Source organism: Hesperophylax consimilis, chromosome 7 (genome assembly GCF_061612785.1).
Source record: "Hesperophylax consimilis isolate HC1 chromosome 7, BYU_Hcon_1.0, whole genome shotgun sequence".
Classification (NCBI taxonomy): Eukaryota; Metazoa; Arthropoda; class Insecta; order Trichoptera; family Limnephilidae; genus Hesperophylax; species Hesperophylax consimilis.
The window spans coordinates 2,357,632-2,383,338 of record NC_142842.1 but is presented as its reverse complement, the minus strand read 5'-3'; the positions used below and the strand labels follow the sequence as shown (position 1 = coordinate 2,383,338).

Below are 25,707 nucleotides of genomic sequence, written 5' to 3'. Positions count from 1 at the left end.
TAATTACTTAACTTATCTACTGCTAACATAACTATTAGGTGGGTATTGCTTTCTTGGTACCTAGTTAAGTTATCGTTTATTGGAGTGATTGGACGGATCGTCTTGATAAATAATTATAAGGTAATGTTCAGAATGTAAATCTGTAATATTGTGGTTACTTTCTTCCATGCAGAATCTACCTACCATACTAGTTAGATTCTAATTTATTGCTTCAATATTGTAACCCATGTTTTTAGATTGTCCATGGACCACGGATAGCAAATATTATATATTTTTACAAGAACAACTAACCAATTGCAACAACTAATTTCGATTCTTCGGTTCACATAATGTAAAAGTATAAAATATTTGTTTATTTCTTATTATCGTATTGTCTGAACACAATGTGTTGTGTGAAAATCTTAAATGCATTGAATATTTTGAGCATTCTTTCAAAATAAATAAAAATTACTCAGTAAATATTAATTTCTATAAAAATATGTACAAAAATTGGTATTTTTTTAAATTTTTACTGCCATCTATAGACAATTAGAATAGCTAAATTACTAATAATATTTAGCTGTCAAAATTTTCACCTTTTCTCTTGACGTTTTGCAAAACTCTATTTAAAATAAATGAAATCCTCATATTTGTAGAATGACTTCTGATACAAGTATAACTCAACAAGTGGTGTGCTTAATTTTCAGTTAAAATACCTTATTTATTATAACATTTCTGCGTCAGTGAAACAATATCATCTGTTTACTTTCTTTCATATTGTGTTTACTGGTGTTTACAGACTACGAGCTCTCTCGTGTCGTAATAATTTTTCCATCGCGTTTTTTTATGTAAACCCATGTGATACCTATTTGGAATTCAAATATTTCAAAAACAGTTATCGGTAAGTGTATTCGTTTTTCCTAATGATAGTTTAGTTAGCTGTTCCTGTTTAGGTTAGGATTATTTATAAGCAAACCGACTGAAAGAATTGTTGACACTATTATACCGGGAAGTGAAAGTAAATGTATTATAGTTATTTTTGGGTTCTTACCTATGAAATATTTTTAGTTTTGTATGTTCCGACTCCTTATTTCGGTAATTATTTAACTAACTAAACACGAAATACACTTTGTTTCAACAAACAACAAGAAACAATTAGGTATTTAAATGCACAAAATAGGTTATAAGTTTCTTATTTTGGGTTAATTAAGTAATTTATGCGTATTTAGATTGAAACGAAACTTTCACAAAAGTCTTTCCATACAAAAAAAATCTAAAAGGCGGCAGAGGGAATGGGGAAGTTTTGAACTTTGAATAAAAATAGAATGTGATATGGAATAGATCTTTTTATCTATCCAACAGGACTCTCTTGACCCATTGCCTTGTACGGCAGTGGGGGGGATGAAGTCAAACGTCCGTCACTCCTGGACACACTGATAACCAGGTTTCTGCCCACCCCTCATACCTTTTTCTTTTCCAGATTTTCTTCTCTTTCATTTCCTTAAAAAAACCTCCACATAGCATGAATCCAATTAGAAAAATATGTTGGAATTCAACAACAGAGTACCGTGTGTAGGAAATAATTGACCTTCTGGGGGTCTACATTCCAGTTAATGAATCTTTTAGGTACCTTCTCTCCCGACGTAAATAATTATTTCTAGTAGTAATTAAGTTGAAAGGAAGTATTATTTCAATATCTGTGCCTATTAAAAAGCAGCTGTCAGGTAAATATTTACCTAAAGTTGTATTCAATTCTTTCAATATGAATCCTATAATTTCTATACCCGCTATATCCGATTTTTTGACAAAATGATCTGAGTATGACATCTTGTTCACATTTTTGCGAGCAACAAGAGGAGCCTAAAATTGAGTTTCAAAACCCTCCTTATCACGACCAAAAACCATGTTAAAACTGCGAGTGAGAAACCAAATCCGCTATATCATACAGAAAGTTACTATCAAATCGCGCTATATCGGATTCATCCAATCACAAGCAGTTATTTTGCCAAAATACAGTATGGCTGCCGCTCTGACGCCACGCTCGTGTGTCAAAATGATCTACGCGTGTGTTTCTAAACCCGCCATGTCGGCTCAGTTGACTTTCAAAATCACGAAGTGAGTATCAAAATCCGCTTTATCCATTTTATTTATCGAAATTACTTAATTATTGCTAGACATATATAGAAAAATAAACGCTTTTCGATATTTTATTACTCCAATTCATTATATAAAAAATTGTAATGCAATTACTTATGTACGCTAGAGATGTCACAGTTTTTTGCGGTTTTCTCCAAATCAATGAAAGTTGATATAGCGGGTATAGATTGATATTACACGACTCATATGTCTTCATAATATAGTTGTGCTAGATATGTTATGTGAATCCCGCACAAGAGTCTCAACAGTTCCCAACTGTCTGGAGTTATTGGGACTGGCATCACCAAAAGTGATTTGTTGTGAGGCTGAAAGAATAAGCGAGGGGAAAAATATGGGGAAGAGAAAAATAGCAGACTACAGATTTTTGATCAGCCAACAGTTTAATCGGTTGCTCAACCAGCATGAAGACAAATGTGAGTACACCCAACGATTTGAAATAGGCAAATAAAAAAGTTTGATAGGCTGCTCGATTTCCTTTCAATGTCAGGTATTCTGGAAAGCTCAAAGCAGATGGCGCTAGTGTGGTAGGATATCATTTGCGTGAGATGACAGCTATGAGACATAATTTAAAAAATATTGGTTTAAGGATTTAAATAAAATAAAATGGTTGATAAATATGGTGGTTGGAGTGTCAAGGAGTTAAAAAAATAATTATTATTGAGAAATAGAAATGTAAAATTGGGAAAAAGGAAGACTTAGTATGTTGTTTATAATCTCAATTTAATTCAGTTGATTTTCAGATTGTTACAGCTTGTGTCTATACATAAATTTAACATAGAAATAAGTTTGGCCGTTTGATTTCAGATTGGCGGCGTACAACAGAAATAACAATTTTCTTACTATTTTCGAAACTTTTTGAATTTGTGTACTCATACATTTATAAAATTTCGTTTTGCTAAAAAATTAGACTGTAGTAATTACGATTATAACAGATTCCAGAGGTATTGCATAGTATGATGGAACAAAATGTTTATTGCTAATATGAGATTTTTATATCGGTTTATATTTATCTATTTTTAAGGCAAAATCCACGTTTTTCTTAATTATTCAACACTTGGACACCTGGATCCCGACTTTCTCCGGGAGCACAAATTCATGATATGATATTTTAATTACAATTATTAATGAACTTTTATGGGCCCCTGAGGTGATATCTCACAAAAGCGGCGCTATACAAATCATCCAATAAATAAATAAATAGAAACTTAAGTGACTGCATAGGTATAAACAAAGACCGCCAGCTCACTATTGCCAACGGCTGATTCGAACATGTTAGATTACCATTAAAAGTCTGCTGACTATCGGCCGATTAGTTATCAGTATGGCACGCATACTGTATTTACCCAATAGTCTAATGCCTGCATTACATCTGCCGAGTGCTCGACCGAGACAAGCCTATAAACTGGCGAGAGATTCAGGTGAGATAGTGAATAGAAGCATGGCTTAATGACTCAGTCGAGTAAGTATCCTCTCCACCTGAATACGCAACCCGGCGCTTCACTCGCTCTTCACTCGGTCGGTGCGATCTGCCGAGTCAATCAGTTAAAGAAAATTTTTTTTAGATTTTTTTAGAAGTGTGCGACGTTTGTTGCTGTAAAATTCTCTTAATTTTTCTCTTTTTCCTCCATCGCGAAACTACGTTAACAGCACATTAAACTTATCTCAATGAACTGACCACTCTCACCCACTGTAACTTCTACGTGTGATCACTTCTACTTTCTAATAAGTTGCTCAGCAGGTGTAATTCGGCCTTAACTATTTTGAGTTTTGATTTTTCATAATTTACTGGTTGTAGGTACAATCGCCAACTTTAGTTGGTTTGATTTTATCATCCGTTGAGAATGCTCTGAAATGTATGTGTTTGAAATTAAATATCTTGATATTTATTGTGATTTCAGGCCATATAAAAAATGCGGATTTAAGTCCAAGGTAACAGGGGTATTGAACCTTGAACAAAATATGAATATTGTACTTTGGACATACATTTTAAAAATTGTAATATGGTGTCATTTAGGTATGCTAATGCAAAACAAATATTATTAAATTCACTGGTTTGCTTTAATTACAATAGAATGCTAATCATAGCATACACAGTATTGCAAACGTAAAGTTATAAAACGTATAAGTATAGCATACACAGTCTTGGCAAATGCACTTAACCTTGGCCATGTTCGAGGTACAATACGTTTGTTATATCCAAGATACAAACATGCCAAAATAACAGAAACAAGTGATAGATTTTTTTAGATTATGAATAAAAAATGTATAATAACCCAATGTTATAGATGTATACAGTTTCATTCAATTACACAATTATTTATTCACACAGGAAACTTCATAGTGTGGCATAAATTTACAAAAAAATAAATTGAAAAAACTTACTTCGCCGAATGAAAATTTTCAAAATCACTTCACATACATGCGCACTCCTTTTGCCATCTGAAATTAACATCAAGCAGAAAGTGTTCAAACTGCTATTGTCAAATTCAAAGTAATATGGCGCCAATATACAAAAACATGCATATAACAACCATGTCCAAGGTACCACACCTCCCCCCACCCACAACAAATTAAAATTTGTAATAATATTTAATTGTCATCATCAGTTGGGTCCAGAATGTTTTCACCGCTCGGTCCACTGGTGGGCGCCATCGATGAGGGGACTTCCAGCGCCCGCTTCATCATCTTCAAGGTGGGCTCCTCCGAGGTGGTTACCTCGCATCAGATCCTACTAGAGCAGCAGACGCCGCAGGAGGGGCAGGTGGAGCAGGACCCCATGAGGATCCTGGAGGTGGTTGAGGACTGCATAGAGGAGGCCATGAAGAAGCTGGTCGCTTTGGGAGGGAGCGCTAAGGTTTGTAACTGACTAATTAATTATTTTGTATAAAATATTTTAATTCTAGTGATAAAAATTAATCACTAGAATTAAAATATGATGTATTGTATGTATGTAATACTTACAGTATGACAATATTATAATGTAGAAATTTTTTAATTGTAACTAAAATTTCTCAATACTATGGCAACACCAAGTTATGACGATTTTAGAACAATTATGGTACATTCAGGTGTGAGGTTATGTTTGCAGCTTGAATTTAATAGCATAGTTTTATTTTTCACCGTAACCTTTGCCTTTATAAATTTTGCTTAATGCATGTGTTTTGTTCCACATAGTTTTAATTTTGATTGAACATCTGATAAATGGATTTTTTGATATGTACTCAACACCTTTTCATGCAATTATCTCACTACTTTGAGAGCTACACTATTTTCTGTGTAATATGCATCTGGACCATATTGCTGTTTTAAAGTTACAACATTTTGCCTTTGGTCTTGGTGTTGTCATTTACAGTAATTTAAACTATTGCAGAACCCTCTTTTTTTGTCAGAGTGTAAAATGGATTATTACACATTATATGAGTGGTACTGGCCTGTACAGCAACTCTCATAGTGTAGCGCGCTTGAAGTGAAGTGACACTAAACTGCGCTATATAAATGCCACATTATTATTATTACTATACACAATAATTAAATCATTTATATGATTGATTTCAGGATCTAGTGTCCATTGGCATTACAAATCAAAGGGAGACGACCATTGTGTGGGATAAATTTACCGGGAAACCATTGCACAGTGCTATCCTGTGGTTAGACAACAGAACCACCTCCACAATTGATAAATTAATGAAACTAAAAGTACCGCACAACAGCAATGAAAACTTTTTAAAAGTAAGTTGAATTATTCCTAATATCTCACCTTTTTTATTTTTATATTTTTACTGCCCAAATGTCATTTCTACGAACATGAACTCTATAATAGTTATTTAAATCAATTTTTAAAATGTATATGTAACTCTCAATAACATTACAAACATGTAGACACGTTATTGTCTCACAAAATGTGGCAAGTAACAAACACACTTACATTTCAAGTAAATATATAGTCATTCAAAGAATATGTGTGCACTAGCAAAGTAGATATATGACCGGGCAGCGTTTACGAACATTCTACATCAGGATGTGCTTGAGATGACAAGATATGCTTACTCACTTACACTAAGATGAATATGGAAAGCTGTATTAGAAGACCTGCTGTCATTAGCTTCTTCTAATACTTATGCGTTGCTACGTTCACTATCTCACTTTCTCTAATGGCACTGAAAATCTTTTGGAAACAATAAAAATAAATGTATTATGTATTTATAATAATAGGTAATTTGCGTGCATTTACAAATGAAATGTCATTCCTTGGCTTTTACTAGTGTTTGCCGTATAATGCAAATACTTGCTCATCACACACGAGATTTGGTTAGAGATAGCACATAACCTCACGTGACGCATGACAGTTTTGTACTAAATCGAAAGTACGGCAATTACCGTATCTTTTGCTTGCCACTTTAAGATCTCTATGACATGTCTATATCTTTTTTAATGTCATTGGTAAGATGTAGTATGTCAGATGGAAACTTGTTATTCCAAGGGATAGACAAAGTTACTTTTATAAAAAAAACCTCTTCATTCATCAACAAATGTGGCCTCCAGCAGACGGCTGGGGTTGTACTGACTTACCATGTGTATGTAAATTTGGTACCTGTTAGTTATCCCCCTCACGCTGCTTTGGAAATAGGGCGAACGAGTGAAATGGTGCTCATCACCGCTGGATGTATGATTACAGCTCTGGATATGGTTCCAGTACGAAAAATATTATTGTGGCAAGGAATGATATCTACAAATAATAATAATAAAAAAAATAGTTTTAATCTAGTATTTTAGTTTATTTTTTAAATGGTACATTAAATTTTTGCGTTTATAGATTTTGTAGGAATACAAAAACCGTAAGGTCTGCATTTAAAATAAATCATACATACAATTAATTTCATTTTAGAGTTTTTTGACTACCCCAAGGGTAACGTTAATCTAACTTGTAACAATTTTGTTGTAGCCATTGTGTGGTCTCAGGATTGCCACTTACTTCAGTGCTGTGAAGTTAAACTGGTTGATGGATAATGTGGCCGATGTTAAGAAAGCAGTAGAGGAAGAAAGATGTCTTTTTGGAAATGTGGACGCCTGGTTATTATGGAATCTAACGGGTAAGAGCGACTATTATTTGAATTCTAACGGGTAATCACATTTAATCTAAGTAATATCTCAAGTAAAGTTCCATAAAGTATGGCGACGGTTTGCAGCGCAGTTCACTGTGTGACTTTTCTGCGCAGGACCTGAATGTTCGTTTTTAACTGAATCGCCTAACTTGGCAACGCTAAAAATGAGTGAGGTGGGTAAATTATAACACATTTGTAACTAAATAGAGTAATATTCAATTTTGGAAAAAAAGGCTGAAATTTTGTTAATTATTTTAAGCAGCCAGCAATTTACGTCCCATTGTAAAAAAGACTAGTCATTTGTAAGCAGATTTTATTTTCGAGGAGTAAATAGTCGCATTACAAAGCGAGTTGCCTGCATACTGTCAGATTCGTTTATTGACAAATCACAGAGACGGCTACGGTCACGCCGCCTCCTCGCTCCATGCAACTTGGTTTCCCTGATGGGCTGGTCTATTAATTTATATATCTATGTTGGAAAGAGTATCATTTGGGAGATTTTTCAACACAAAATGGTAATAAATACTATATTGTCCAAATTCCACTCCCTTTTGATTGATGGTTATCCGTTTATCTTAAGTTGGCAGATAATATTGGTTAGTTTCCACACTTTGATAATCGGATTAAAGATTAGAGGTCTTATCAGCATGCTAATACATTTTATAACCCAATGACTTTTTTTTTTGTAATATTAAAAACATTCCTCTGTGGAAAAGCACAATACAACTGAAAATTTATTTCAGATTGGTTTCTCAAATACTTTTCTACGCACTAAAATTTAAAAATATATTTATATTAATTTAAAAAATAAATATTTGTATTGTTGGCAATTGACAATATACTAAAACTACTACATATACTAAAACATTTTCTGATCTGCTCTATTAGAATTCATTCAGCGACATTAAATATTATTTAAATCATAAAATTTTAATATCTTATTAATCAGATTATTATTAATCTTAATGTAATTTACTTAATCTAATTATCAGAAAGAAATTGTTATTAGTGGCAGTTAGGTCATGAAATAACACAAACTAAAGATGTCTGAAGTATGCAGCAAGATGATAAATTAGTTTTCACAAGCAATGTTTCAAATAAGTCACATTAACTTTAACATAGAAAGAAAAATATTTCCGGTTTCCGGCTTTCGAATAACCTGACTATATTTCATTAAAAACCTACATCCATTATGCTAACCAGAAATGTTGTCTGTGTCATTATGGAGGATGTACATAGTTAGTATTGGAATCGAACCCACAGTGCCTGGGGTGGTAATTCAACGCTTTTATCCACTTAGCCACTAACCTACCAAATTATTTAATAAGTTCTTACTCTCTGGTAGTTAACCTGATATCATTAGGTATAGCTATAGGCTTTTAATCTCGTCGAATTTAATGTTTCAAAGACCCAATCCTGTCTGATTACGTCTAAAAGGGATCCAAATGATAATCTAGTCTCCTTCAACGGAAGCAATCTTCCGAACAGGCCTTCCATTGATATGCTTGGTGTAACTATAAGTGACCAGCTCAGGTACGGGGGCTCCATCGAAGCCAGAGTAAAGTTGGCCTCTCAGAAGCTGGGCATACTGTACAGGGCCCGCAGATACTTTAATAGTACACAACTGCTGACCCTGTACAAATCGCAAGTGCGCCCTACTGTCGAATTTGGCAGCCATCTCTGGTCCGGAGCCCCTAAATACCTGAAAAAAACCCTTGACTCTGTGCAAAAACGGGCGGTCCGTTTATTAGATTCCCCAATCTTAACAAACGGACTGCAGTCTTTAGAGCACAGGCGTCAGGTAGGTATGCTGTCCTTGTTCTATCGGTATTACAATGGAAGATGCTCTGAGGAACTAGTGTCATTGATCCCTTCGGCACCGGTGCATAGTCGGGATACACGCCAAACGCGCGCCCAACATTTGTACACGGTTGACATTTGTCACATGAGAACGGGTCGCTTCTACGATTCGTTCTTAAGTTCAACAGCTCGGCTGTGGAACGAACTGCCGGCCTCTGTGTTTCCTCCCTCCTACAACATGGGACTCTTCAAGACCCATGTTCACTCCTTCCTCTCCACAAAAAGACCCTCCACACAGCATCCCCAAAGATGACATAGGCCCTGAGGAAAATTATTTTCTTCAGGGCCTCCTGTGTGGAGTTAATATAAAAAAAAAAAAAAAAAATAGGCTTTTCTTAGCGGTATTTTATTTATTGTTTCTTTATATTTTATCTTTTTTACGTTAGAATTTTTAACCTCACTAGGACAAGCCTGTGTTGAGGTTATGTGGTTAGGTATGGAACATGTAGTACGCTAGTGGCTACATCTTTCGGTTCATTATAATTTCGGACCTAACAAAGATTTAATATTTGATATTGACTGTAGGAAAACACATAACTGATGTCACCAATGCTTCGAGGACTATGTTAATGAACATTCAGACTCTCACGTGGGACGACAAACTTCTCTCCTTCTTCGATATTCCCCGCTCCGTACTTCCGGAGATACGATCCAGCTCTGAGGTTTGTACTGATACATAATCATTTTTACCTCCACATTGTGGAGTTTTTGTGAACTTCCATCAGGAATCTAGGTTTCTTAAAGGAATTTCCACATTGTACTGAGTCCCTTTTATGTACTACTAGATATTTAATGTAATATTACCCAATTTGTTGTAAAAGAACCATCGACACATTTATCATGTAGTGCCGAAAATCTTGTAAATTCACTGTATGTTTCAAAGAATACTACGAATTTCTCATCTACATACCGTCTTCAGATAGCGGGTCGCCCTCCACTTGATTGAATTCAGATTTGAACAACTCCCTCGACAATACAAGTTGTAATAGTATAGAAATGTATGTATTACTACGCTAAAGCGTTGATGATTATTTTAATTTTATGTACTATACTATTATTATAGGTGCAACTAATCTCCTGCTGACAAGCTACTTGCAGTAGCTTAGCGGGTATAAATAATATTGTATGTAATCTTTATACAAATAAAAAAAAAATAAAAAAAATTTAAAAAAAAATGAAGTCCCCCAGTGTGAGACTCCGGTACAAATAGGTTAATTTGCCGCAGAATCTCACTGTTCGATACCTGGCCGTTTATAAAATTTAATAAAATATTTTATCATTTCAAAACACCTACGGGTTTCTAGCGAATGGTAGTTAGTCATACCTAGAATAAAATGAGATGAAAAAATATAAAAAAAGAACACACAATGAAAGAATGTCCCCTTGGCCAGTTATGGCTTATCTGTGCTGATTGAAGTGACTCCCGATGCCATTAGCTAGCTGAATAACCTCAGCTCATTTTGGCCCCACCAAATTTCCTCCACCGTAGGAAGAAAAGATTATATTGTATGTAAGGCGTTAATAATAATAATGATGATTTTGAAATCTCTATTAGGTGTATGGAAAAATTCTAAAAGGTCCGTGCAAAGACATCCCGATAGCGGGGTGCCTGGGAGACCAGCAGGCGGCCCTGCTGGGCCAGCAGTGCATGAAGGCGGGGGATGCCAAGGCCACCTACGGCACGGGCTGCTTCATCCTGTACAACGTGGGCACCAACCACCTCATCCACACGGACATGCTGCTCACCACGGTGGCCTATCAGCTGGGGCCCAGAGCGCCAGCTTGCTACGCCTTGGAGGGATCGGTGAGTGTGCTTCGTCATTCATCGTCCACACTACAAATTATTTACATGGTGTCTGGAAACTAGTGGTACAAGCGGGATACTGGGGAATCTACCTCACTTAGAGACCCAAAAAAGTTTTTTCTTTAATTTTAAAACATTAAATTTTTTTTGGGCAACTAAACTGGTAAAAAGCTTTTGGAGCTGTGCTTGGATAAATTTTAAAAAACAATAATAATTTTGACCTAAAAATTTCCAACGTTGGAAATTTTTAGCAAAGCTAAAATAAAAGTTTTTTTTCCCAGTTTCCCGTTTCTACCAGTAGTGTCCGGACACCATGTATAATATGTGTATGTTTGTATTTTTAATCTTATTTCTAATTTATAAACTCTAAGGACGGGTTGTTTCGGAGAATTTGAACAATTCATCAAATTTCAACATTCATTTTCGGATTCTGTGAAAGACTTATTCAAGTTCTGTTATTATATCATTGTAGGCTAGTTGCTTGACAATACTGAAAAAACAGAACTTGAAAAAATCTTTCACAGAACTGGAAAATGAAGGTTGAAATTTGATGAATTGTTCAAATTCTCCGAAACAACCCGTCCTAAGCTTGGGGTGTTTCAAACAAAATTCCATTTGATGTTGACGATCGGCACTATTTTGAATTTTTTACATACGTACGAATCATGTGAAATGCCGATTTTCGGCCAGTTTTAGCTTCTGATCATATTGTAATCACCTAACATGCGTAACATCATGACTGTTATGCTGTCAGCTGATCAAAATTTGATCAAAAGCTGAAACCGGCTGAAAATCGGCATTTAACGACGACTGTTCAAGTGTCAAAAATTAATAACGGCAGTGATTGTCAATTTTGTGATCGTCTAATGCTATGGAGTTAGGAACACACCCAAAACTTAGATTTATATATACATAATACAGAAGTTTTGACTGAGAACTTGTGAAAAAAGAAATTAAAAGAGTTTTACGAGACGGTTTACCATAGTTCCCGAGCATTCAGGCCAATCTTTTATTTCGCCTCATTCCTTTAACAGTAACCCGGGCCCTTTGATAAAGTTCATCAGGGTTGTTTATGTTTCCTGGTTCCACTAACTGTCTTCCCAGGTAGCTGAGCCTTGTTCCAGTTGGAGTCTCTTCATCCTCTTCACATTTCCTGCAGCTCAATGTTTTTTCTCTCCCTGATGTATCTCCTGTGGTGGCAACATCCCTTTAGTGTCCTACTGGTTCCCTCATTGAGTTTCTGCAAGTATTGAGTAGTTGGTTTGTCTAAGGTCTGGTTCGTTTATGAGTACCGTAAGTTTGGGTGAATATTATTAATATTGTTGTAATATTTAATTTGCCAGGTGGCGGTGGCGGGCCTAGCCCTCGACTGGCTCCGGCAGAACCTGCAGATCCTGGACGAGATCGCCAACACGCAGGCCGTGGTGGAAGAGGCTAGCGACTGCGGTTCCGTGGTCTTCGTGCCGGCCTTTAGTGGACTGTTTGCTCCCTACTGGCAGAGCGAGGCCAGGGGGTACGTCATCAATTATCTCATTTAATTGTGTAATATTTTAAAATTGATAAAATAGTCGCATTTAGAAGGAAGTTAAATTGTGCAATATGTGATTCACACAAGGTGCCTTTTTCTACAAATGTGATGTCAGTTATTTTAATAATGTGTGTGTGCATGCTTCTTATTTTACAATTTACAGAAAATTTTAATGGGGATATCTACTACTATGTATTTGAGAAAGATTCTTGGTTTTTTACCTGCCATTGAAATATTTAATTTTATTAACTGTAATTCGGCTTCAGTTTTTCGGTTTCGGCTGAAATCTGCCAGTCACTAATATTTTAAGTCAGTAATAATGCATTATTAAGGTGGCGGTTTCCATCACGAGAGACGGGAGACTAAGATTGCTTTGGCTGATCGTAGGTGTTCAGTTTGCATACCGTCTTGTATCACGGTCAAGTTAGGCAAGTTAGGCAAGACGGTCTCTGCCCCAGACAAGTGGTGTCTCCTGTCTCGGTCTCCGGTCTCTGTCGTGATGGCAATCTGCCGCATTTTCACACAAACATCAAGTGCTGTAGGTATCTGCTTTTAGTTTTTGGTATGTAATTTGTTAAATTTATCCGTAAGCGCAATTTCTTGTTTTTTTTAATAACCCTCGGAGAATGAAGAATTCCTCTACTTGCTTTATTATCATTATCGTCCTCTATTTTACCCTTTGTTCAAATTTTGATGAAATGTCCGGGATGATTGTTAGCTAACTCAAAGTCTCCAAGTTTTTTCTTATTATTAGGTACCATCCAAGCTTATAATTTTGGAGAATTGTCCGTTTCATCACTATTCAAGGCTTTATACATATTTCTTCTTCTTCATATGGTGGAGGAGAGTTAGTGGAGGTTGATGTGGTATGCTGAGGTTATTCAGCCAGTCAATGGAGTCCCTTGGTTCAACACGGATATGCAATAAGGAAACTGATGAAGGGAACACTCATATGAATGAATTTTATCGTTAGTACAATCTTGGATGTTTGTTTGTGGACAGTGTCATTGCCGGTATATCTGAAGACACGGAGGATCATCACATAGTCAAGGCAGCTCTTGAGGCCATCTGTTTCCAAGTGAAGGACATCATGGACGTGATGAGTAAACAGTGTGGCCTCAGTATCCAGAGTCTGAAGGTATCCAAACACTTTGAATTATTACTAATTGGTTACTTAAATAAATCTCAGACGCGGTAAATACCGAAAAGCTACTGAAACCACTTAACACTTGCCTGTATACTGAAAGCAAGCTGCTGTGCCCCCATGATGTACTGATTAAAATGCATGATAAATGGAGTGCTCTCGGTATCACGCTTTCTTACTGCACGCAGCCAATGTTGATTCCTGAGGGAGCGACCTAAAAGGAACGTCAAAATAAATCAAGTTTCAAATATCACAGAGTAAGTTAGCAGGTATCATGAAATAGCTTAGTGTCACTGAGTAATAAGTATCACAGAGTATGTTAGTATCACTAAATAGTATTACAGAATAAGTATCATGGAGCAGTCTGCTCCGGGTGACGAACTTTCAAGGCGCCAAGGATCTGACGAATTATTAATTATTTCGATTAATAAAACGGAGCTAAACAAATATACATATCATCTGAATATTATAGATTACAGTGATCACCTACTTAGGCGTCTACTGGTTTTGATAAGGGGCGTCAAAATTTGACTTGCGCCAGGTCCCTTGTTGGATCAGGGCCGGCCCTGTATCACGGAGCAATTTATTATCATCTAGTAAATCATAGGGTTACTGCCAAAAGTTGGTAACTACATTTTTGGTTTTTTGAGTTAGTGATGATTTTAATGTTTATGTATTATAATAATCTATGTCTTGAATAAGTTGGGTCCCCTCTTATGTCGTTAAGTAGGTTTTTAGCTACTGTTTTTTTTTTATAAAACTTTATAACTTAATTTTTTTAATAATAAATATGTAGATTAGAAAAATATTGTAAAAACACTTATAAAAATAAGCATGTTTATTCAACAAACAACACTCTAATGGATTTTAAAAATTAACATTAACACTATATCCCAAAACACTGATTTTATATTTAAATTAAACTTTAAAATAAAATTGAGTTTACTCCAAAACATGTTTTTGTAAGTTACCAACTTTTGGCAGTAACCCCGCGAAATTAGTATCACGAACTTACCAATTTCTACCCTATTTCAAATTGGTAATTTGTACAGGTGGACGGTGGCATGACCAACAACGACCTTCTGCTGCAGACGCAGGCCAACCTTGGCGGTTTCGATGTGGTTAAGGCCGGTCTGACGCAGAGCACGGCACTGGGGGCAGCTATGGCGGCGCAGTGGGCGGTGGGCCACGGCTCGCCCGACCGCACCTTCATCATAAAGGAGGGACAGAGCTTCACACCGCGCATGACGCACGCTCAGCGCCAACTCAAGTACAAAGAGTGGAAGAAGGCGCTCAAGCGCTCGCTCGGCTGGAGCATTACCAACAAGTCCTAGATTGCTGCTCACGGATAACATCATAAAGTAGACCGTCCAAGACAAAGATACATTGAGAAGAAAAAGTGTTATAACGGATTTCTTGGTTTAACTGAACTTTTTAAAATTTAATCCCTGACAAGCAATAGATGACAACACACCAGGTAATATGACACAGTTGATGCCACTGAAGAGACAAACCTATAGTTAATGTTGTGGGCGTGTCTGGTGTGACCGAAGTAAGAGCAGTTTTTCTCTCTTCTGGTGAAATTGATAGAATGTTTTTAAAATATTGAAATTCTTTCTTGAACAATCAGTAAAGATAACATTTCTAGGCATTTTCTGTTCAGTGGTTGACGCTGTGACTGACATTAACTTTGTTTTGTTATTATTGTTGACTTCAGTATTTTTAATTTTATAATTTTGACTTGGTCAATGGAGAGTCTTTTCTATCTTGGTACAAGCACCCAGCATCATCAACTGTCACAGTTCTGATACATTAATTGCTTCATTTTAATCATATTCACCACAGTGTTAAATCACTAATTTGGCCTCCTCCCAAATGTTCTCCAGTCCCTAGTAAATAGTCTCCAGTTTTCAGGCCTTCTTCTGCTCCAATCTGCTTCCATACAGTCAGTTCACTTCTTTCTCGTTCTGCCTCTGGATCGCTTCTACTGGGGCACCTGAAGATTTTCAGTGTCCTAGTCAGTGGTAAATGCTGTTTGGCATTGTTTCTATTTGGCTGGCTCACGGCAGTATTTGGAATTTATCGATGGTTTCTAACTCAATTAGGTTCGCAAGTGGTTCTTGTGGTTGCCGTTGAAGAAATTAACCGATAGAAGTGTAGAAGTCGAATGAATAAAACTGGGAGATGAAGATATAAATAATATCTAATTTAAATTATGCCTTATGTAGTAAAAATTCATTGTACCACTGTACAGCTTATGAGGTTAGCTTATTGAACTCCGCGTAGATTATGCCAGCAAAAACATAATTTATTCTAAGTTCCATCGCGCTCTGTTGAACCCGACCGCTTTGTCAGCGATCTTGAAGAACAATGAAACGAACATTCCTCGAACATTGACAATTTATTATAACCCAATTTAAAAGACATTTAATTATTTATTTTTTAATCTTTTGATTGTTTTTTCTTTATTATTTTGTATATCCACATTTTTACATGGTAAATTACATTACGTGTTCACCATTTATGTACTTACTGTATATATTTTAATTGTAAAAGCCTCTCGGGCAAACATCTAAAATACATATAAATGTTTCACCTTATGATAGCTCCTGATACAAATGACCTTGCTAGTTGAAAATAAGTTGCATTGACATAAAACATACATTATTTCAGAAACGTGGTTACTGCTTCAGACACAAAGATTTTCTGGTTTACAGATAATATTTGTTGGTTGGCGCGGAGAAAAAAATAATCACCTCTTTCATAATAAAATTTGCAACTAATTGAAACTCCGTGTTTCCGTGTTTTGTTTGTTAATATTTTTTTTATAGAACTGATATGATTTTATCAATTTTAGTATCGTCTTGTTGTGTTATAAATATGGACTTGAAAGGTTATGGATCCGCAAGTTGACTAATTTATAAAGTAAGTTCTCCTTTACAAAAATTAGATATTTTATTAAAAACATTAATTTTGCACCTCACCTTGTACAGGCAAATCAATTTAAAGAGCGTATGTTTCAATGTACAGACCGATAACGGTTCAAACTGGTTCTAACTAGTTTGGAACACCTGCCCACAGTCCCTTCATTGAAGCTAGATCTAGGAAGAGGGGAAATTTCCTGGAAATACACCACTACACAAGCAAGAATCTCTTTATCCTGATTTTCCTAGTGCAATTGTAATTTTTTATACCGTATTTAAAAAAACTTTTCAACTTTGCCTAGCTTTCACTCTAAGGTTGTTTTATTGGCTTTCGCTTTTAACCTCTTAAATACCATGGTATGTTAAAAAAAAATTCTCCGAATATAATTAGCTATTCTGGAGAAACTACATGTGGTAGATTGTATACGATTTATTTAAATATATGTAGGTATAAACACATTATCTGGTAAGACGGTACAATTTACAAAAATATAATTTTTGCAAAAAACAAGAAGTTCTGAAAATAGAATTAGAAGGTGCACTGCGAAAATTTAGTGGTGGCACGCCAAGAGTTAAAGTGGATTTTTTCTGTATACACGTGTCCCTTTTAGCATGGTTTTTTCCTGTTATTTTGCTATACAGAAGTTTTTCAATAATATTATTTTTAACATTTACTGTAATTGTTGTAATATGGTTTTATCGCACTTTTGTATTTTAATTTTTATTAATTTTATTTTAAGGTTTTAAAAAGCTAATCTGTATTGAGATATCTCTGTATGCAATTCTTTTTCGAAATTTTGATGTATTTCTGTGTTGAGATTTCTCTGTTAAGTTTTTTCGAAACTGTACTGTATTTTTTTCATTATAAGATTTCTATAAATATGTAATGATATTTGGAGGTTTAACACTAATTTTGTCATTGTAAGATTCTTTGTAATGTTATTTTGAGGTGTTACTTTTATTTTGTCCTTATAAGATATTTAAGTAATGGTATTTTGAGGTTTTACTGTAATTTCATCATTGTATTATTCTCCGTAATGTTATTTTGAGGCTCTACTGTAATTTTGTCTATGTAAGATTCTGTGTAATGTTATTTTGAGGTTTTACTGTAATTTTTTTTGCTGTGTGAATTCTGCACAATGTTAGATTTTTGCAACAATCTTATATTAATTATTAGAGCTTTAACCGGCATTAATTTTTTTTGTTTGGTGTGTATAAAGAACAGGAATGCAATCAATGCTGGCTTTTACAAATTTTATTGTTAACTTTAACGAACGAATGTCTTTAGTTTTCTTCGTCACAAGTTGTTATTTTATTATGTACACACCTTCATACGATTATTATTCAAAAGACCGGGTCAAATGGAAATCTTTTATTAAAGCTTCCTGTGCCAACATAAAGTACAAAATATACTCAGTTACAGTGCCTTAATAACATTTAGGTACTTAAAAATAAATGTTAAAGAGTTCTTAATGGAAATAAATAAAAATAAAGGGCACAAGGGAATCCTTACCTTAGTTGTCTTAATTTGACATAAATGTTATACAGGGTACGACTATTGTAAAAATATCAGAATATCATCTTCACATTCAGTACCATAATATGGGGTGACTTTGATCATCACCGATATCTGCACGATTCTCTCTGCCATTCAGAAAATTACTCGCTTCTTTTTAATATATAATTTTTTTTATTAGATATTTTCGGATAGAGAAAAATTTAAACATATTTAATAAATTCCTGAACGATTATTAATGACACAAAACAAATTATATCGGTATTTATTATACTTGAATATTATTTTTTTTTTGTTTGAGTTCATCTCTGAAAGATTACTTTGATCACCATGTTTTAATTTTTTTTTACTCCTAAACACATATACAATTTTTTTTACATTTATTTCGATAATTCAAACAAGTGCCATTTATGATAAGTTTTTCCGACACAAATAATATAAAAAATTGACAAAGTCACACCCTTTTTCTGGTACCTGCAAGTGGATCGCATCATACATTATTTGGTTTCAAGTCATTTTGAAGTCCTCTATTGCATAGTGGTAGGTTCTTTGGCTCTGATCCCCGAGTTTCTGGGTTCAAAATCTGGTGTTGGGGAATAAAAAAGTATTATTTTTAATGGATTTTTTCACATATTATATTATTTAATAAATATAAGAGAGGACACCAAGGAGAAGAAGAAAATATTGTACCTACATAATATTTGATCCTTGTTATGGATTGAAAAATTATCTCAGGATTGCCTTGTTGGGATATTCACTGGGTACCACTGTATACCATATAAAAGAAAAAAAGAAGTTGTACTGAAAATATACTGTATTCATTTTTTTTTACCACAGTCAACATTATCTGAACTTGTTAATTAGTTTGTAAAAAAAAAAAAATTGTTAACGGTGTATTTTATTTGTATATTATTGATGAATTATTTTTATGTTTGCATCAAATGATTTTAATCTGTTTTTAATGTAAAACCATTTTGGCTGTCGTAAAAAAATATTGTCCAAACAAAGTTTACTTTCAATTGAACTTTTTTCGCAACTTGTTTGCAGCTATTCTATAAAACGTTGTGAATTATTTATTATGATAAAAAATAATTTTAAATACTGATCTGTGTTGCTAGTGGTGAAGTAAATTTCCGCCATTGCCAGCTTTTTTCTGTGACGCTTGATGGTGCTGCATACCTACTCTCGATAATTAGAAAAAATGGTGTCAACTATAGTCATGATGTCAGTGGTGCCAACTTAAATAATATTGTTATATAGGTACTAAGCTCCAATTTGACTTATCCACGCATTGTTGTTGATTGATACCTTATTTGTTAATTTTTATTCATGATAATTAAATGTAATAAAAAAATATTATACAGAATTAACTGGCCAATTATGATTTTTGTATTTTGCATTAGTTTAAAATTATTTCGTATTTATTGCACATTCATTTCACTTTCATTTCATGTTCACTTCATGTTCATTTCATGTTCACTTCATGTTCATTTCATGTTCACTTCATGTTCATTTCATGTTCATTTCATGTTCACTTAATGTTATTTTCATGTTCATTTTGCTTTCATTTCGTGTTCATTTCGCATTCATTTACATGTTCATTTCATGTTAATTTCATGTTCGTTTCAAGTTCGTTTCATGCTCGTTTAGTATCCGTTTCAGACTCATTCCTGCTCCATGACACATTTTAATGAAAAATTGAAACAATAAGGAAGAAAAAAACCGAAACAAATACTTTCGTCACACGGTCAAAACTTTTCTTGGCTCCCAAAACATACATAATTTAATATAATATTATGTACAAATAAACCTATAGTATGTGAACTGTTTATATATATATATATATATATATATTGACCTCTTCCCGTAGTATGTTGATCCAGTAAGAAGTTGTTAGACTATGTTGATCCACCTTTAACACCATATAACTTGGCTATTGTGGAATACATCTGAATGAATTGACAACAGTGGTACAATAATTATCAATGTTGCCAGTTTGCCAGAAAAACCATTTGATATACTGTTCATAAAATTTTCTAAATTTGTATGGAAATCGGATGCATAATTTATGTTGATCTACCTAAATTGGCATACTTATGTTGATCTCATATATATTGATCTATTCCCGTAGTGTGTTGATCCAGGTAAGAAGTTATTGGACAAAGTTGATCTGTGTCCCTATATATGGTTTTACTTAATGAACCAATCAAGAGCAATCGGTGGACTGTTCATCACAAGGTTTTATCTGATTCCGTAATCTTTTGTGATATTGAACTCAAAGTATTAGTCTCTAGAGTCGGATATCGCATGAAATGACTGTGAGATGGTACCGTTTCAAATCAAAATGACGTGTTCATTCGACTGTTTGTTGCTTGAATTGTTTATAAGAAATGTATGCGTATTTAGATTGAAACGAAACTTTCGCAAAAATCAAATCCATTAAAAAAAATACCTACTGCGTGGCGGGCCGGATCGAAAGAGACTGGTTGAGGGATACCTTTTGACCATCAAAATCCAAAATGGCGGCAAAAGGCATAATGTTATATGGGAAATATTGAACTTGCATCTATTACCATCTCTCCTGATTACGCTTCGTGACTTAGTAGGGGTGGCCGGGTTCTTGGTTATAATGGGTAATTAATGGATGATTGGACGAGGTTGGAGCTAAGAAAAAACTGTCCAAAGAAGCGAAGCTAGCAGTCCACAATCGAGTGCTGGTACCTACCCTAATATATGGAAGTGAGGCATGGAACTGGCAGAAGAAGGCTGAAAGTAGACTGAATACTGTAGAAATGAGATCCCTGGGGCATATGTACGGTAAAATCATGTATGACGAAATGTGCGTATGCTGTGTCTATTCTACAGATATTTTATTAGAGCCTGTTAAAAGGAGCTAGCAGCATTGATCCCCAGTGCACCGTGCACGTGCTTGATACTCGACAACTGCTTGATACTCGACAACTCGACGGACACGAGCGGATTGATGTTATCGATACATATATGAACGGGTCGTTTCTCCGACTCGTTTTATCGTAAGTCGGCTCGTATGTGGAACGAGCTATCGGCATCTGTTTTTCTTCCTCAATATAATCCGGGCCTCTTTAAGACCCGCATTAATAAATTCATTCCTACAGACCCTATCTTAATCCGCCCCATAACGCTGCCCAACTGGGTGGAGACATAGTTTCTATGTATTTAACGTATAAAGACAAGGGCACTCTTGTGAGAGGTGTCACATAAAAAAGTCATACCTCCGAATTTGAATATAGAGACATACAAAATGATCTATATTATAAGCAATGAATCCACCCATCTTTTATCGATTATCACATTATTTTAGAATTTAAAAAAACTCGTAAGCTTAATAATCGCAGAACTCAACTCAACTTCAAATATTAATATTCTGTATAAACGATTGTTACATCTTACCGGAGATGACCAGATAAATCATCAAAATGATAATTCATCACATCTTTAAAAAGTTATGTAAAGTCATGGAAAGTGATGAAACAAAAACATTATTAACTGGGTTAAGTAGGTTAGGTTCGGTTAGGTTTAAATTTTTTATTCATCGTTTCTAATGACTTTACATCACTTTTTAAAGGTGTGTTGAATTGTCACTGTGTTGAGTTATCATGGAACCCTTACCGGAAATGTTTATATTTTAAAGTTCTCTAAATAAAATGAAATGCTCTTAAAAGAAACATCTCATATTTAATATTATACAACAATATGACCGGAAGTCGGCATCTTTCTTTGAAATAAATAAATCATAAACTAAAAAACAGCTACAAGGTGGTTACAAATGCAATTATATTTAATCAATTTGTTCGATTATATTTTATATGAAGTTTTTTTTTACAGTGGGCCAAATGAATTCTATATGTGGCCAATTGAACCAATTCAACCAAAGTTGTCCAATTTTAATAACTTCGACGAGGAAAAGAAGTTTTTTAATTAGTTGAATAATAATTTTTCAAAATTTCAATTATGTTTAACGTAATACACTATCTGGCATCAAGAAAATCAGTCTAGTCACGAACCGTAACTATTTAGTGTAATAAAATAAAAAAATAAAATTATGTTTATATCATAGTTTGCTTTAATCTCAATAAAAAAGAAGGAAAAAAGTTTTTTTTTATGAATGAGATAAAACTTTCCCCCAAACAACGTGTATATTTGACTAACTAACTAATTAACGATCACGCCGTTTCCCCGCAGGGGTAGACAGAGAGGACGGACCGCCAAACAACTCGGTCTTGGCACACACTTCTTGCCTCATTCACATTCATACATCGTCTCATAATACTCTTCTATTATTCTGACTCTTGACATGACCCGACTCGAGTATCTGATTCACTTGATCGTGCCATGTCTTCCTCGGGCTTCCCCGACTTCTGCTACCATTCACATTTGCATCATATATCCTCTTTACACACTCCTATCTTCGCTCATTCGCTCTACATGCCCAAACCATCTAAGCGTCCCTTTCTTAATCTTACTCATTACGCTTACATCAGCCTTGCACTCTTTGCGGATCTCCACATTCCTCACACGATCAAACATGGTTTAACCACACATACGCCTCAGGGATCTCATTTATGAATTAAAATTAAAATAGCAACTTCACATTAGGAACGAGAGGACAACGAACAAATAAGTACATTGACTAAGTGTTACGGACGAACATGCACTTGAGCAAGACTTGGGAGCTGTATTCACAGAAACTTTAAAAAAAAAACTGACGTTTAGTTGTAGTACTGGGTCAATTGTACTGGTATCCCCCGAAAACATAAAAACATAAACAATATAAACTAATTTTTGAAAAGAAAGACAAACATTCCCGGGTTAAGAATAACCTGGCAATATTTGAAAATCTCCTACTACCACCACAGTCAGCTGAAAATGTTGCTTGTGTTGTGATGGGGGACTTAGCCAGCCCAGGAATTGAACACACTATGCCTGGGTGGGACCCAAACGCGATGTCAACTCGGCCACCGACCGGTCTAAAATATGGCAGAAATCGCTCCAGTGGATAAATAATAAAATGTAGTTTATAGGCACTTTATAAAAAAAAATCGTCTAAATAAAATACATTCTGGAATCGTTAATAAGTCGTTATGAAATATTTAGCCGTGTTAAGTAATTAATAGTATCGCGGTGGCAAAACGTGGAATTCCATAGCCGTTTTTAATTTATTAAAAATATTTATGATATCAAAGACAAAACAATTAAATGTATTCTAATCAGGGTGTCGTTATATCCCGGCCGGCGGCTAGAGACAAGCGGCCGCTACACTACTCGCTTCGGCGCTTCGACGAAGTCCTCGACGAAGTTAGCCGAAGTCCGAAGTGCGTGCCCACACACTCGTGCAACTTCGCGAGTAGCTCAGTCTCTCGGAGTCCGTGCACTAGGCAACATGGACGTTCAAGTGGCAAATAAAGGATGAAAGTAGATTAAATGCTGTTGAAATGAGATCCCTGAGGCGTATAATAATAATAATAATAATAATTGGATAATTTGTAAAGCGCCGTTTTTGTGAAAAATCACCTCAAGGGCGTATGTGTGGTAAAACCATGTTTGATCGTGTGAGGAATGTGGAGATCCGCAAAGAGTGCAAGGCTGATGTAAGCGTAATGAGTAAGATTAAGTAAGGGACGCTTAGATGGTTTGGGCATGTAGAGCGAATGAGCGAAGATAGGAGTGTGACGGCCGGCATAGTCCAGTGGTAACGCATTGGACTGCCATTCCGAAGGTCGCGGGTTCGAACCCGGCGTGCGCAAATAAATTTTATTTGATTAATTTGTGTTATTTCACAATTAATTAATTAAAATAATATATAGTATATTTGCGGCGCGTTCCAGAGTGGAAGATACTATCAGTATCGCCCTGGTGTAAGACCACCATTCAGAATTGAAACGTTGCTCCAAATGGCTTTAGCCGTGTTTAGTGACTAGATCTAAATAGCCAGGTACTTCCCCACCTTCCTCTTTCCCTTCCCCACTTACCTTCAGCCTCACAACATCCCCCAATTGGGGATGCCATAGTCTCACTGGCTCCAGACGGGAGCAGTTGGGACTCTTGTGAGGTATTTACTATAAAAAAAATATAAAAAAGGAGGATATATGATGCAAATGTGAATGGTAGCAGAAGTCGGGGACGCCCGAGGAAGACATGGCACGATCAAGTGAATCAGATACTCGAGTCGGGCCATGTCAAGAGTCAGAATAATAGAAGAGTATGTATGAGACGATGTATGAATGTGAATGAGGCAAGGAGTGTGTGCCAAGACCGAGTTGTTTGGCGGTCCGTCCTCTCTGCCTACCCCTGCGGGGAAACGGCGTGATGGTTAGTTAGTTATCTTTATAGTCCCTTTCAATTGGGTCCCAAATAACCGCCTCGGATTGGAGTGTTTCTAGAAACAAAAAAATTAGGTCCTGTGACCACAGTGTAGAAGCCATATTTTATTACGTATAGTCACTATGACTCTGCGCACGCACAACCACCAAACACGACGTCTCGAAGCGAACTGAAGTGAACCGAGTAGTGTGGGCAGACACTTCGTGTTCGAACTTCGGGTCCTTTGACTCGGGCGCATTTACCGACAACAATCGGAAGTCGGGCCAAGCGAAGCGAAGATGCCCGAAGCGAAGCGAAGTTCGTGCCCACACTATCGTATTAGGTCAACTTCGATCAACTTCGCGAGTAGTGTAGCTGGGCTTTTAGAGTATTATTACTTTAAGGCCTGAGTCCGCAGGTGCATTATCTTAAGAACGAAGAGTAGGTCTGATCAAATTCACAATACAGTATTATTTTATTAACGAAATTAGTTTTCATACAGAGAATATCCAAAAAAACGTTTTTAGTGTATAAAAACATATCGGCTTCTTTGTCTGGATGTGGTGTGATTTCATTTGTATTTTTTTATGAAACATTAATATGAATCATCGAGGAATTATCAAAATTTAAATAAAAAAATATTGAAGTGTTTTACGCTCTCCTCTAGCTGGTATTAGTATAGCACTGCACGTGTCATCCATAAACTGTGAAACAAATCAGCCTCTCGTTGGGTGGTCATGTTAAATGAATGTTATTCACTGACACTATTTCTGTTTTCATTTAAAAAAAAAAAAATGAATATCACACCAGAGTCCCTGGAGCCAGTGAGACTATGGCATCCCAAATCGGGGTTGTCGTGAGACTGAAGATATTGTGAACCTCGAAGGAGATGATGAGGAGGAAGTTGGGATAGTACCTGGCTTTTCAGATCTGGTTGCCAAACACTAATTGTAAAATAGTACAAATTAATTTTAGTAAAATTTATTTCAGCCCGCGACCTTCGGATTGCTAGTCGATAGCCTTACCCCTCGATAACAGAGGCCGTCATTTAGGTACGTTTTAAATTATGTTTTACATTTGAAAGAAGACGTTTATCACAATTTGGGAGGAGGGTATGTGTACCACGGCCCCGGGAACCATTTATTGGATAACCCACACTTCTGCCATAGGTCTCCCCAAGTTGTTTGATATGTTTGGTGACTTATCAGGAGTGCCCGATTTTATGGGATGAGGTATGTGAGGGGCTTGGCGGCGGATGCGCCTGCCTAATAACTGCGTGGTGGGCCGGATCGATTAGTCCTCTTTCAACGCATCGCCTTGCAACGCAGTAGGAGAGTTAGATTCTTATGTATAT

General features: G+C 35.6%; 1 protein-coding gene across 1 annotated transcript; it reads left to right on the top strand.

The window, feature by feature from the left end:
- Nucleotides 1–571: 571 nt before the first annotated feature.
- Nucleotides 572–18,874, top strand: LOC149422142 (glycerol kinase-like). The gene is made up of 9 exons (XM_089633116.1): nucleotides 572–880; nucleotides 4,743–4,990; nucleotides 5,692–5,865; nucleotides 7,079–7,226; nucleotides 9,624–9,760; nucleotides 10,654–10,902; nucleotides 12,246–12,415; nucleotides 13,433–13,568; nucleotides 14,627–18,874. Exons 2-9 carry the CDS (start codon nucleotides 4,754–4,756, stop codon nucleotides 14,906–14,908), a joined length of 1,533 nt encoding a protein of 510 aa, XP_089489242.1. The 5' UTR covers nucleotides 572–880; nucleotides 4,743–4,753; the 3' UTR covers nucleotides 14,909–18,874.
- Nucleotides 18,875–25,707: the final 6,833 nt, after the last annotated feature.

Coding starts and splice junctions, on each gene's coding strand:
- LOC149422142 (XM_089633116.1), top strand. CDS start 4,754: ATGTTTTCACCGCTCGGTCCACTGGTGGGCGCCATCGATGAGGGGACT. Junction 9,761..10,653: donor AGATACGATCCAGCTCTGAG/GTTTGTACTGAT, acceptor AATCTCTATTAG/GTGTATGGAAAAATTCTAAA. Junction 13,569..14,626: donor TCAGTATCCAGAGTCTGAAG/GTATCCAAACAC, acceptor TAATTTGTACAG/GTGGACGGTGGCATGACCAA.